Source organism: Anopheles coluzzii, chromosome 3 (assembly GCF_943734685.1).
Source record: "Anopheles coluzzii chromosome 3, AcolN3, whole genome shotgun sequence".
Lineage (NCBI taxonomy): Eukaryota > Metazoa > Arthropoda > Insecta > Diptera > Culicidae > Anopheles > Anopheles coluzzii.
The window spans coordinates 2154879-2168983 of record NC_064671.1 but is presented as its reverse complement, the minus strand read 5'-3'; the positions used below and the strand labels follow the sequence as shown (position 1 = coordinate 2168983).

General features: G+C 45.6%; 1 protein-coding gene across 2 annotated transcripts in view; it reads left to right on the top strand.

Moving 5' to 3' along the window:
* The window catches only part of LOC120956163 (uncharacterized), a 53949-nt gene that overhangs the window by 22539 nt on the left and 17305 nt on the right, over positions 1 to 14105 (top strand). For both annotated transcript variants that reach the window (XM_040377537.2, XM_040377538.2), the window contains exons 4-9: positions 1143 to 1385; positions 5780 to 6851; positions 8864 to 9092; positions 9268 to 9364; positions 13096 to 13228; positions 13403 to 13623. In XM_040377537.2, coding sequence (XP_040233471.2) covers positions 1143 to 1385; positions 5780 to 6851; positions 8864 to 9092; positions 9268 to 9364; positions 13096 to 13228; positions 13403 to 13623 — 1995 coding nt within the window. The remainder of the gene's footprint in view (positions 1 to 1142; positions 1386 to 5779; positions 6852 to 8863; positions 9093 to 9267; positions 9365 to 13095; positions 13229 to 13402; positions 13624 to 14105) is intronic.

The window sequence follows — 14105 nt, the reverse complement described above, 5'->3', positions numbered from 1 at the left end:
ATTTCCATGCGATTTTGGAGGTGTAGGTTTGGTCGGTGGTAGGTTTGAATTGATCTTCGGAGGGTGGAGTTATCACTGTTCTTGATGTCTCTCCCCTTAGACGAGTTCTGTGTTAGCACGCTAAAAGACTTTGGAAGAGTACTGCCGTGAGCTATGTTGCATCACTTTGAACACGCTTCCATTACACTCACGTACCTGTCACAAACAATTCGCTTCTAAAATGGGCGGTTTGAAGGCATCGTTCGACGTACAAATAGATAAAAGCATAATGTATGATACTGGCTCCAGGCCGTTTACGGTGTACTGTAACAACAAATTCTATCTCCCATAAGATGCCGTATTAGCATGAATCGAACAGGAAAAGACAAGACCATTAAACGTTTCTCTACATCCACCGACTCATGGTTCCAAGAATTTCAAGACCCTATCTACAGCAGCTCTACAGCGCTCAAGTGACTGGAGACTCGCTTTGAATTCAACACACCCGAAGCTAAACGGCCCAAATTCAACCGTTTCCAGAACGGCTTCAAATTTCCACAATGACAGAAACAATTAGCTTTCTCCCTGCCAGCAGCATCGAAACAACAAACGATAGGACCAACAGGACGCTCTTCATCAACGGCTTCTAGGGCATGACGAAAGGGCGCTTGAGAAAACTAATTTGCTAATGAAAACTCAACCAGCATCTCACTCAACTCGGGCACTGTCTGCCACGCTGATGTATCTCCCTTTTTGGGGTTCCTCCAGTTTGGCTGTTTAACTGAAACGGTTGAAGCCTGCTTTTTGCTGCTCCTTTTCCCATACTGTTTCGAGTTCCATTAGCAGTGACGTTTTGCGGCTAACATAAACGATCTTTCCCACACTGGCAACGGTCTAGTCGCGTGTGATGCGTATCATTTTCGACATTTCTGCCGTTTGCAACCACATCCTCCGACAACATCACGCCGAAAGCCACTGTTTAACTGATGTTTAAGTTATACTCCAACTCTACAACACCAACACCATTGCCACAGCATCCGACAAACGTGACTCCGACGACCTACACTTCCGAAATACACCGACCAAAGTTTTCTCATAGCGTGAAAATTGTGCAAAACTACCATTAATGCATCAATTCCTCCTGTTATCAACTCACTTCACAGCATCTCACCACATCAACCGGCGACTTGAGTGTAGCACCCGCAGCGATGCAACGACACTCGAGCATTACGGGTGCATCCGTACCGACCTCTTCCGTTTCGACTCCCACTCCAACGCCTCCTCCGCCGGCTGCTCCCACTGGGCCAGCCGGAAAAGTCAGCGGAAATGCGTGTAAGGTGGCCGCCAACGTGCTCACATTCGACTGCCAGCATGGATCGTACTCTCGGGGTGATAATTATACGGAGGTAAGCTTGCACATCATCTACATGCCGCGTTTTGGCCTTCGTTTGATGTGTCCATGACGAGTGGGGCTACATTTCGTGTTGCTGAAGCCTCTTTCGTACGAAACCACACATAAAAGGCCCACACAACCGCCGTCAAACGTTCGTTCCTCATTTCCTAAAGGCATTTATATCACTCCGGAAATGAAGAAAAGACTGATAAGAATGCTATCCCTTCACAGATATTGGAATTCTATTCAGAGCACGAGGCTTTTTCGGGAATTTGATGTACGATGAATATATTCTCCATTCCATGGATCCATTTTTCTGCGCTTCCGGCAAAGGTGACAGCTGTCAAACCCTGTCGGAAAAAGTAAAAACATAAACACTTACCCCGTGCACTAACTGGTGAAGAGAGCGCAGAGTGTTGATCCTCCAAATCTAGATTCACATGTAAGCAGGAAGTAGAGCTGTGTGGACTGACACGGGACGAGTTATTTATCTGGAAAAGCGAACGCAAAACGACGAAACAAAACTTTATTGCTTTGGAAAGCGAAAAAGATCCGAAAAGCGATCCACTTTCCCTTTTTTACGTCCCGCGATCAAAACCTACAACGGTTCTCTCGTTCTCCCTCCCTGTCATGAGTGAATGTCGTCGATGGCTACTTCCGGTCATAAATTATTGGACAGCTTATCCGACCGACTTCAGACCATCGTCCGTCCGTTCGATTGCAAAACCCAAGGAATCCCGGTGAGCTCCGTCCCGGCATAGACAAAATTTATTGACCATACCATTTTGCGGCCATGGTTTCGGAGTATTATTTATGGAATGTCCCGTGTTTCTCCCATGAACAGCGTACAGAGGGAAGGAAATTGCAAATTCTTGTTTTGCTCAAAGATCCGAGCGCGTGCTAAGCACAGAAGAGCGATTGGTGGAGGAAAGGTTTATTGGAGTTGGAGTTCCAAGACTAAGAAGGATTCAATTGGGGAACACTTACCTATGACGGTCAGGGAGACAGGGTCGTGAGCGGATTCTCGAAGTTTTCGGCATGATGAGGGAGGGAGGGAATTCCGTTTGCAAATTGGCACTCCATTTTCACGCCCCAGCTGGCCGTAGTTGTTGCATTCCGATAGTATCGGTCGAATTGTTTCCATTCTCCGAGTGTCCCGTCCAAAAGGGAGAGTATGGGAATTTTGGGGGATTTCGAGGCATTTTGGGACAGTCTAGATTTATTGATTTTGGGTAAAGGTAGCCATAGTAGGGGAATAGGTTTTATCTGCTTTCCCTTGTCTGTGTTGGCTGATAATAAATTATCTATTTCCCAAATAAACAATTTTTTGGAAATGTTTGGAGCTTGGCTCATCCATCATGGGCTTTACCAGCATCGCTTAGAAAGTTTTTTAATCAATGCAGATTATGTTTAGTTCTGTGTTGAGGTTTCACTCTTCCACGTATTTAAGCACCGAGCAAACAAAAACAGGTATGGCTGCGAACTAAAAGCCAACGGACGTGTCTGTGGTTCTTCATTTCAATGGTTTGCACAACTTTCACCCCAAAATGCATCATGCAATCAGGTCAAACATGCACACAAGAGATAAAGATAAGAAACTGTGAACATGATAGTGCAAAGAGCACACACTACACCGTCTGGGATGCAAAAAATCTGCAGCCCGTTTTGTATGTGCCCTTTTGCATTCCATTTAAATGCTTTTGAATAATATCACACAGCAATGGGAGCTGCTTTGTCGCCGTTAATGGAATTTTTAATGTCCTTCCACTGTTTTTAATCGGAAAGGTAACACATACTTTTCAATCTTTCCCGGGGATGTGTGGTCATAGAACATAGTAAAGGAGATTCTTTCATGCGAGTTTTAAACACTTTTTGTATGTGATTCTCGTATAAAATTGTTTAAATCGTCTGAGAAGCATTTCTGATAGGGCGCAATTGAAACATTTTCAGCAGCGACTTTAAAATTGCTTACGGTAGTCCATTTCCTAGAATGATAATTTCCTCCGATGTTTGATTCCAAGCCTAACCAAACTCATCAACTCATGTGCATTAATTTCTCCGAAAAACAAGCTACTCATAAGACGGACTACCTTCACTCTTGAAATTGCTAAGCTAAAACCACAACGATGCTTGTTCAGGACCGTCGACAATGATCCAACTGCATTGTGTTGTGCATTCGATTTCCTAGACCTAGCCCACGGCTGATTATTTCACATCACCAACACCCCATTCTGAGTGATGAACGTCCTTCCGGTGTGTGGAGAACGATTTCAGCGGCCATACCACACCTCACCAGCCTTCCTTCCTATCATACACAATTGCTCTTCTCAACCGAATTTCTCGACTTGCCATGTTCATCATCTCACCCCGGCTGGCTGGAGGTTAATATTTGTTTCATGCGATTTTTATTGAATGTCATAAAATGCACTCACACCAAGCTACGAAACATTACCAGCGGGGAAGGGAACATAAAACAACATCCCAGGAAAGAGAAGCAACATAACACAAACACAATTGTTACGGCTTTGCAATCACAATTTGTGTTCCGTGCTCACTTTCGTCCGTTCGAAATAAAAACAGAGCTCAAGAAAACGGTTCCAGAACACGGGACTATAAGGTTCTTCAATTTTATCGATACAAACGGCTGGTCTCGTTTCGAACAGCTGTACTAAAATGGGTTTAGCACTGACCGGATGTACTTGAAACGTGACCTTGGAGAACCGGTAGATTGAAATTGCAAAGCACACCAGAAAGACTGAACGAAACAAATGAAGGTGAACAATTTATTCGTTGCTTTAATCAGTATATTCTAACAAAAACACGAAAATACCCAAGCAAAATATGACTTGGTAAGGGAAAAGCAGTGATAATCATGTTTCATTCCTATGCAGACACAGCAAACAGGATGAAAGCAGCGCTTCATTAGAATAATTGATCGGTTCGTTTGAGCAGATTGATGAAAGCGTTGTAAATAAACTTCACTGCTGAGCAGCCTTTCTAAGCTTATTAATAACAACGAAAGTGAAACTGAAAAGACCAAAGGAGGAAAATTAATTCCAACCATAGACGTGATGAAGCAACAAAGCTGGGTATTCTGGCTTTCCTAGTGCCCTAGCCAATTGATGATCTTTTGCTGTCCTTTTAGTTGCGATTTTCGCCTCTTTTTGGGCCATATTTTAATTTTCTAGCTTGCCAAATTCTCGACTTTTTGCTTCTTCATTATCCTTTCTACGAGAGATTTACCATTTTTCTTCGTCAGCAATCAGACGCAAATTTTATCTTTAAACAAAGCCAAAAGCGAGCTAAAAAGTTCTGCTGTACAAAAAAAAAACACATGCAAATAGAAAAGCTTGTTAACCATCCATTTCGCCTAAAAACAACGGAAGCAACTCGAAAAGCGAGGAAATTATAACACAGGAAAAAGCACTACGGACGTGAAAAATGACGAACGAGACAAGCGCATGCTTTTGGTTCATGGAAATGGTGGAAATAGTGGTACAGAGAGGCAGGAACAGGACCGGAAAAAAGAACCGCGAAAAAGACAAACCATTACAAGAGCTGGAAAGAGCCGGTGGAATATGGAACATGGTTCGGCCTACCAGGTTCGTACCGTTTCATTTCCCCTTGCACGGAAAGGCATTTATTCTCTTCATTTCCATTACGGCCCAGCGTCATAAATATCCGCTCCATCTGGCGTAGTCAGATCATTTCTCTGCTGCCATTGCAAAGGCACCGAGAGGCAGCGTGATCCATGCTGTTGTTGTGCTTTTCCGGTCTGTTTTGCGGTTTTTCCTTACGACCGGGACGACATTACCATTAGTTGCATCTCCGGTCTTTGGGAATCGTGGTTTCGGTGCAGGGAAGTGCTCGAACTCGGTGGAAGATGCGATACAGATGCGTTAAATGTGCCCCAGTTTGTCATCCTCTGTTTCGAGAAGCTTTGCATCAACAGCTGCAACGACACGCTGGGAAGCTGGCTGGGAAGCTGACTGTTGCAGAAGGGATTAACGAGAAAAATGAGTTCCCTTCACTTCCGAAGTCATTTATTACGTGATTAAGGAATTGTTCTATGTCCTAATTTTAGAAGGCAGAAATACATTGCACTAATAACCTGCATCCTAAATGCATTTCCGTTGTATTTTGTATAATGGAAAACGAGAAATTCCACGTCTATAATAAACTCATTATAAGAGAGACGAATAGTAGTGGACCTGCTTGGAACTCACAGCGGAAAATCAAACGATTCTTCATGAACGATGCTCCGTACAGTCAAGCTCTATTCCATACACTCCATCGTTCATGTTCACAATCCAATATCAGTTATGCAAAGAATTTGTTGTGTTTGTTCAGCAACATCATATGAAAGCCTCGTTCAATCTCTCTATCTCTCTCTCTCTTCTCTTGCAGGACGACTCGTACAGTGAAGACATGATACCACCTCCTCCACCGCCACTACTCAACCGACGCCCTTCCTACGGATACGGCTGTGTGGTGCAGCAACCTGTTGCATCCGGACCGGAACCGACACACGCAGACCAGCAGCCGATGTACGACCCGACCGCCCAGCCCACCATACCACCCGCCAACGTCGACGTGTACTGTCGTGAAGTGGACGGACTGATTGGAACTATGAATCAGCCGGATCTCTTCAACTTTGCCTCCAACGCAAACGGCTCGTTGAGTGGGACACTAAAGTCAACATTGAAATCCGCCAAATCGTCGACAAACGGTAAAACAACTTCCGGCTCATTGCCCATGCCCGCCGATGGCAAGTCGAAGCTGAACGACCCACTTCCCGTTATGATGGTGGACCTGATGAACGGTAACGGAACGGTCGCGCCACCGCTTCCGAATGGAACTGACCCGACCGGCACGAAGCCATATCCGCCTTACTATTTCGATGATAATTATCTGCATCACCACTACTACTACCGGAATGGGGAGACCGGTGCGGATGTGCCACTGAAGGACGCTGGGCTGGATGCAGCGGGGCAGATGTATCTCTACCATCAGCACCATCACCATCCGGACGCGGTCCCCGCTGGCTACATTACCAACTACGATGCGCTGAATCTTCCCGCGAAGTACAACACAATCGGAGCAAATGGAGATTTACCACTGGCGGGACACTTTTCCGGGCTGGCGGGAGGCGGTGTCGGTCACCATGCAAGTTCCTGCAACATCAATCAGTACTCGGGCTCGACCAAAAGCAACCTCATCGCATCGCACAACCATCACTTCTCCAACTCGATCAGCAACTTCAACTTTAATCCCTCGCAGTACTTTGGTTCGGCGCTGGACCCTCCGCCCGGGACGACCATCATTCCTGGCGGCGTGATGGGAGGGGTGATGGGGGGTGGTGATGGGTTTCCTTCGTCCTGCAGCCTTAACGGAACGCCCAACAAACAGCAGCCGCATCCGTGGAAACATCGCCAGTGTCCGAGTCGAGGTTCGAGCAGTACCGGTTCCGGATCATCAAGTAAGTATGAGGTTGGTTGGAGGACCTTAGGCCCTCGAGAGTTGTCTTTGGAAGTTTAGTTAATGCTACTCAGAATTCAATCACGTTGTTAGCTCAGGACGTTCGCCACATTTTCTGGCTTAAGCTCCCAAATTCCCAAATTTCAACCAAAAATCACAAGAGCCTTACAAACAGAAACTACCCGAGTACTCAAATGATCCTCGAAAGATTACGTTGTTAAACTATTTCCAACCACGGTATGTAGGTTGCGGTCTCCCGGACGCCATTCTCCCGCCGGAATGATTTGGGGTTTGAGGTTAGACCATCATTAATATCCGGTAAACCTAACGCTCCACCACTAACGAACGTTTCGAAATCAACAACTTTGCGTTTGCATTTCAATAGTTGCTGTGCTCAACTATTTCGCCAGCTTTGCACCGTGATTCACACCAACGCACCAATGTTTTGGTCGTGCGCCAACCGAGCATAACTATAATGGCTTTGCAATATAAGGCGCCAACCCCCAACCACAATAAGGTTCGTCGAAAGCAGCGACGAATGAGGTGTTGGTGGGAGAGTGGAGCAAATTTAAATTTCTAATAATTTATTCATCATGCAGAGAAGACAAACACAGGCCACTCTCTGCGTGGAAATAACACAACATAACCTCGCACACTTCCTGTGACGGTGCGCCACTGGGTGTTGTTCCGTGTCGGATGGAATTCACGAGCGGCGAGGGACGACGATGTTTAACATTTATCTCCGTCAATGAGCTCTACCGAAAAGCAGGAAGTTGAACAAACGCACTCCCGTACCTTTGTGTACTGCTAATGAATGTACTACACTTCCCGAGGTCCAAGGGTCCAGAGATTGGGTAAATCTGTTGCCTGGAATAACCCTGGCATTGCTGAGACTGTTTCAGTAAAGTCCGCTACACCAATCCCAAACCCGGACTAAAGGCACTCGTCCAACACAATCCTACAAAAACAAACCCAAAGTCTGAACGGATAAACGGCGCTCGTCCTGGGGCTGGCAAAAAGTGTGTAAGATTAAGTTGAAGCGAAGCCTGATGCTGGAATGGTTGCGATCGTGAACGTCAAAAGGACGCAAATTAACATCGTTGCAATTTAGTTTCCAAGCACTCCACACTCTTCAGCACTCTCTGCCTCTTGAAAGTTTTCCCTTGGACATCACCACTTCACTTCAACCTTGGAGTTAGAACACTTTGTGCAACAAATAAATGCTAATCAGCAGTGGTGTGATGGTGCAGAAGGAGGCTAGCGACTCGCTCCATCTCACTGGCCGGAAATGGGCGATGACAGCACGACATGACCGTCGCACAGCATGGTACCACCAGAGACGGGACGATTGCATTTTATCTTGCCTTTAGTGGGCTTCCTTCTTGCGCGTAATGGGTTCCCTGCCCAGTCCCCAGATCGTAAGCTGGGAGCAACGATAATTCCTTGAACAAACAAAAACAGCGCATTTTAACAGAGCAAAGTGCCCACGTCCTGGGAAATGTGCTTCTTTCTTACACCCATAGGAAGCAATTCCCCTGCAAACAAACGGGATAAAATGATTTAATTGCATTTCGTTAAGTGACAATGTATTTTTAGTGCAAGTAAACACAGTGCATCGTTTGGAGGCATGAATCGTGATACTGAGAATCCACTCACTGCATTCCTGCAACGTCAACTTGTGCATTAAGCACGATGGGGATGATATGCAAACGAGGATCATGTCATGTTTTACTATTTCTCACAGCTGCATCTTATAAACCTCCCTTTTATGAACCTGTGTGTCTTTAATCACAAGAAAAAATAACGACAGTCCTGGTTGGAGTCACATTAAATAACCTCCTGGACAGCGTCTTAACACACAGCGTCATCAATCATGTCTTGCGAGGGATTTCCAATGGCCATGTTCTACTTTTTCTTATTCATAAAAGTAATCTTTCCACTCTAGTGTTATTGTTAGAATAGAGAAACTAATCAAACACCATTTGCACCATTCGCCCGTCCATCCGCTTCCAGAGTGGGATCTTCCTTCGAGACAGTGGCTAGCGGTGACCTCCATACTTCTGATTGCCGGAGCAGCCGGAGTAGCCGTCCCATTGGCACTCAAGGTTTCGTCCGGTGCGCCCCTCGAGGAGCGGATGCAGGTCGCTACCCAGCTGCTCGACACAGTGCCTTTAATCGATGGTCACAACGATCTACCGTGGAACATACGGAAATTCCTTCACAATCAGCTAAACGATTTTCGGCAAGTATAAACTTTCTCTGCCTCGTGTGTCACCACCACGGCCCGTCACAGAGTGTGTCCAATTAGTAACTTTTTCAATTTAGTTCAACTCTGTGGCGGTTCGGCCATGTTCCTACGTGGTCATATCTTGATTTAATGTCACTCTCGCTCCGTTTCCGGCTTCCACTCCCGACAGATTCGACGATGATCTCAAGACGATACTGCCCTGGTCGAAGAGTGCCTGGAGTCATACGGATTTGCAACGGCTTAAGCGTGGTCGAATTTCTGCTCAGGTGAGTTCTCTCTGCTGTTCCCAGTGCATCTCTTCTTTCGATCTTAAATACAGTTTCGAAGCTTATCGGAAATACACCATTTCCCTCATTTTTTTGTTTTGTTGCTTCATACTTTTTCCTCTGCGATCCTGATTTTTAATCAACCACGCTATTCGTGCTGTTTCCGTGCAGTCAGCCCCGCCGCCGCCCTTCGTTCGCTTCTTTCGCCAAAAAACTTTTCATTCAATCAGCCCGAAACCGCAACTTTTTCCGATGACCCTTCAAGCGGTTCACAAGTGGAAAAGGTACTCAAAACGCGATCCTTCTCGAGGAGTTTGAGTTTTTTTCTTCTCGCTCTCGCTCGTTCGTGCAAATCGGTTTCTGCTCCTGGTTTTTTTTTTCGCCCCTTTTGAGCCTTTCCCGTCGTCCTCCTCGACTACATTGTTGCATCGAGTGACGGATGAAGTACCGTTTCTTCTGGTAAACGAGAAAGAAAAACAAACAGCTGGTACCGGCGTAAAGCACACGTTAACACAGAACACAGCTTTCCGCCATGGGAGAATTGAATTTTCTCTTCAATTTGCCAACGAGTGGCAGAACGAGTCGTACAAGTTGGTAGAAAGTGCGCTACGCAAAAACGCGAAAAAACCCATTCCCAACTTGTTATTAGTTGGTTTGCTGTCGTATTTGTTCTGGTTAAGTACATCGTCGTTTGTAAGGTTTCTGCGGTAGCGTAGAGTAGCTCTTAAGTTTAATTTTATCGACTTTCTATGACCCACTGGGTTCCTTACCTGCGCCTTCCTGCAACCGATCCTGCAAGAAATAGAACCCACGCAGCAGTGCGGTACATTCTTTACCGAAAGACTTATCGCCGGGGACTCACACTTTATCGCTTCGACATAAAAGCTACCGCTTTTTTATCATCGAAATGAAATTCTTTCAAACTTCATTAGGGCTATTGTAATCGTACGGCACAATGTATATCTCGCACAAAAGCGCTCGCAAGACCGTGGCCGGGCAGTAAACGCTGTATAATAATACTCGCCACAGTAGCGTGCCATCATGTGGGTTATTTAGCAAATTATAGCTCATAAAAGCAAGCGTTCGCCGGGTGCTTCGGACTGATCGGAACAACCTGCGCAGCAAACCGTGTGCTATCGCGTCTCTAATCAAACGGTTTTAATGTCGCAGTCGAACAACGAATTTATGTCCTCCGTAAGACCTCCTCCCGTGTCAGTCAAAATCACCTATTTGCGCGTTTCATAGCCTTCGAAGCAATCTGTTTTCGTTCTACTGGACGCTGAACAAAGAACGATCCGCCCCCTCCCCGCGAAGAACGTTCTATTTGCAGTCATCGGTTTAACTTTTGACCGCTTTGGCTTTTGTTATTTGCCCGATCCGAAATCATCACACTCACATCAAATCTGGTTCGGTCCAGCGCAAACTTTATCTTTATCCCAGGGTACGCAGGCGGATCTACGGTGACCCGAACCTGCGTCAAGGTGCTTCCGGTTACGACTTTTCCCGAAACATTTTCATGGCGATCATACACCGGGGCGGAGAGCGACTTTTTGGGGTTATTAATATATTTTAAGAACCATTAAATTTTATCCCGCTAACATTGGGATAACGCAATCGGTTGGGTTGGAGCTTTTACTTGCAAACCATTTCAATCATGATGCTGCTGAAGGTGACGCACCCCGATCAACGGTCGGAATAGGTTATAGCTGATGCGATCATTTATAATTGAAATAAGGACATAAAACTCCGTTTTCGGCTAATTTACTGATCCCTTTGCTGTTAACGCTTCATTAAAAGATACTATCAAATGCTATTTTTATGATTTCGAACAATTTTCATATTAAATACGATTGTAATGAATTGAATTTGAAGACGGCAACAGTTTCAGCAGCTATAAATTTCAATGACAATGCGTTAAGTTTCTCCCAAACCAATCAATTTGTTTCTTCTGACACCGAGTAGATGTTATCTTTTTAAATCAAACCTTCCTGACGTTCATTGCTTGAGCCACACCACTCGTCGGGGTCTGTGTTTCTCTCCATCTAGAGAATCTGTGTATAGCTAAGGGATACGAAATTGATACGACCTTCAGATGTTTCCTTTTTACAACATTCAATATCGACAACATTTGCCCACATTACTCTTTCCACATTCGCCTTGGTATTGTTTCTTTAGAGTACACCATTTATCTTACCCCTCCATACACACACACACCCCAAGCCTGACGAGCGTTGGAAGAAAAAGTGAACACCATTAACGTACATACGCACGAACGTTGTTTTTGCGTCAAACAGGACGGACGATTGTTGTGTGAACACAATCTCACCAAACATTTTTTGTTTTGTTTTTTGGTTTCGTTCTTCACAGCGTCGAACCTTTGATTGAAAAATAATGTAAATTAATCTCGATCTCGCTCGCTTTTTACGCTGGCGAGGCTTATCGATCGCGCGTAGTAGCTACCATTCCACCTTCCAGCAACACAGAAAAGTTGGCTTGAATAGCTTGAAAGAATGTATTGTAGGCGTTGAAAGAAACAAAAAAAAAAGGACAATCGGCGAGCTTTGAAAAGAAATACGCTCAAAATACGCTCCATCGACCATGCTTGGGGTTGGGTGCCGCGTTTAAAGGTAGTTAAAATTACCTTACCCACCGAACAGCACAACACAAGCTCGGCTAACCGAGCCCGTCCGATGAACCGGAAGTTCCCGGAGCGCACCACGGTTGATGGGAAGCAATTTTATCAAGCTTGTCCTTTCTCGCCACGCTTTCGCGACGGTGGCGTAACCGCCTTACCCGGGTCGGGGGGTTTTTTCCCGGTAAACAAGGCGCATGATGACTTTTTAAATCTACTCGCTTCTTGCCATAGAGAGACAGAGCTAGAGGATGCAGAAACGTGGGAGCTGGAGGATATATTAATTTTCACTACACCCAGAAATGGCGCCAACGTGCTGCTACGTGCACAAAGACGACTGTGCGCAAACCGGGATCGCATTCAATTAATTGGATACACAGGAATACACCACCTTCGCCATAAGGGAATGAGATGGCAGATAGCTGTGCTCGACCGACCTGCCTTAATGTGGGGTCCCTATTAATGTGAGGCACGGAGGTGCTCCAACCAAGCACCAACACAAGGTCACTTGCTTGCGCACCGCTTTAATGTGCGTTTGAAGTCACGAATTTACGTGCAGACGGTTGCAGATTTGGGATTTTTAGATACACCGTCATCGTCTGCCAGCACTTGGAGAAGGTTGAAGTAAATTAACGAGATTCGTCGGAATGGTTGCGGGTTTTGGCTTTGCATTAAAGAAATAATAGCTAAGCACACGCTACACTTACCCAACACAAACAAGGAATTTCAATTGAGAGTTGTATAATAGATAGGATTTGATAAGAGTAGATGTTTCGTGAACGGGCTGGATCATTGTAATCCATTTACACTCCTCATTTGCTCGATTGAAAGCATAAGCCTGATTTCAAAAGCGAACGAAACCACAGTCTTGATCCTTCGCGATTGAAGGACGTCTTGCGGATCCTTTGTTGCCGCTAATTGTAATGGATCTAGATTATATTTACCTAAACACACTGTGCTAATGCATGTCCTTGTGGGTTGTTATCCGCGTTAATGTAACCTTCCAGTCAAAGCAGGGATTATAAGGTGCACTCTCAATAATTACATACGCAGAAGATTTGTAATGCATTTCTTTATTTAACTTCACGCTTCATTTCAGTTTTGGGCAGCGTACGTGCCCTGCGAAGCACAACACAAGGATGCAGTTCAAATCACGCTAGAACAGATCGATGTAATTAAAAGACTGACAGAACGCTACTCTCCTCATCTGACATCCTGTGCATCCACGTTCGGTAAGTAATGGCCTGAAAGGTGCCGTGCCTTAATCATCCATACAAACCCATTAGCGAGATGGGACTCCAATTTCCAAGATTCCAAGATTTACATCGTCCCGTTACCGAAGTTGACATTAATTAGCTGCTGGTATCACCTCTTTCGTTTCGTTCTGATTCGTCCATTCAATGTAGATATCATACAGGCGCACAAAAACCGTCAAATGTGTTCATTAATCGGTGTGGAGGGTGGCCACTCGCTCGGCGGTTCGCTCGGTGTGCTGCGCATCTACTACGCCCTCGGCGTACGGTACATGACGCTCACCTCCACCTGCCACACCCCGTGGGCCGACTCGAGCAATGCGGATGCACCGAAGTATGACATCCGACACGGTGGACTAACGGCTTACGGCAAGGTAATTGTCTATTTTTGCATTATTACCACTTTTTCCCCTAAAATCGATCCATCCCCATTCCCATCATCATCGCACAGAGAGACAGGAGCTGGCCCAGAGCAAAGCAGGTCCTTGCAAATAGAATTTCATTTTTACGCCAACTCTTTGAACCGCTGCAAAATATAATGCTCCCCGATGAATCGGACCTACACGCGACCGAGCTTCTTTCTAATCTGCTGCACACCTTCAATCGTTATGCCATAATTACAGTCCAAGCGCTCCACGGGGACCATAAAAGATAATTAAGAGATTACTCACGGTTGGCCGGAATGGATGGACGGCCACGTCCTTCTGGCGACTGCTGCATGTAGTGTGCTCGTGTGGCCATCGAAGAGTTAAACACCCGCATTTTCCAAAATTGCAAAAGGATGGCCAGTCGCATCGAACGCAGTATCAGCAGCTGCAGCAGCAGCAGGGAGTCATTGTGGTTCCATCGGTTGGGC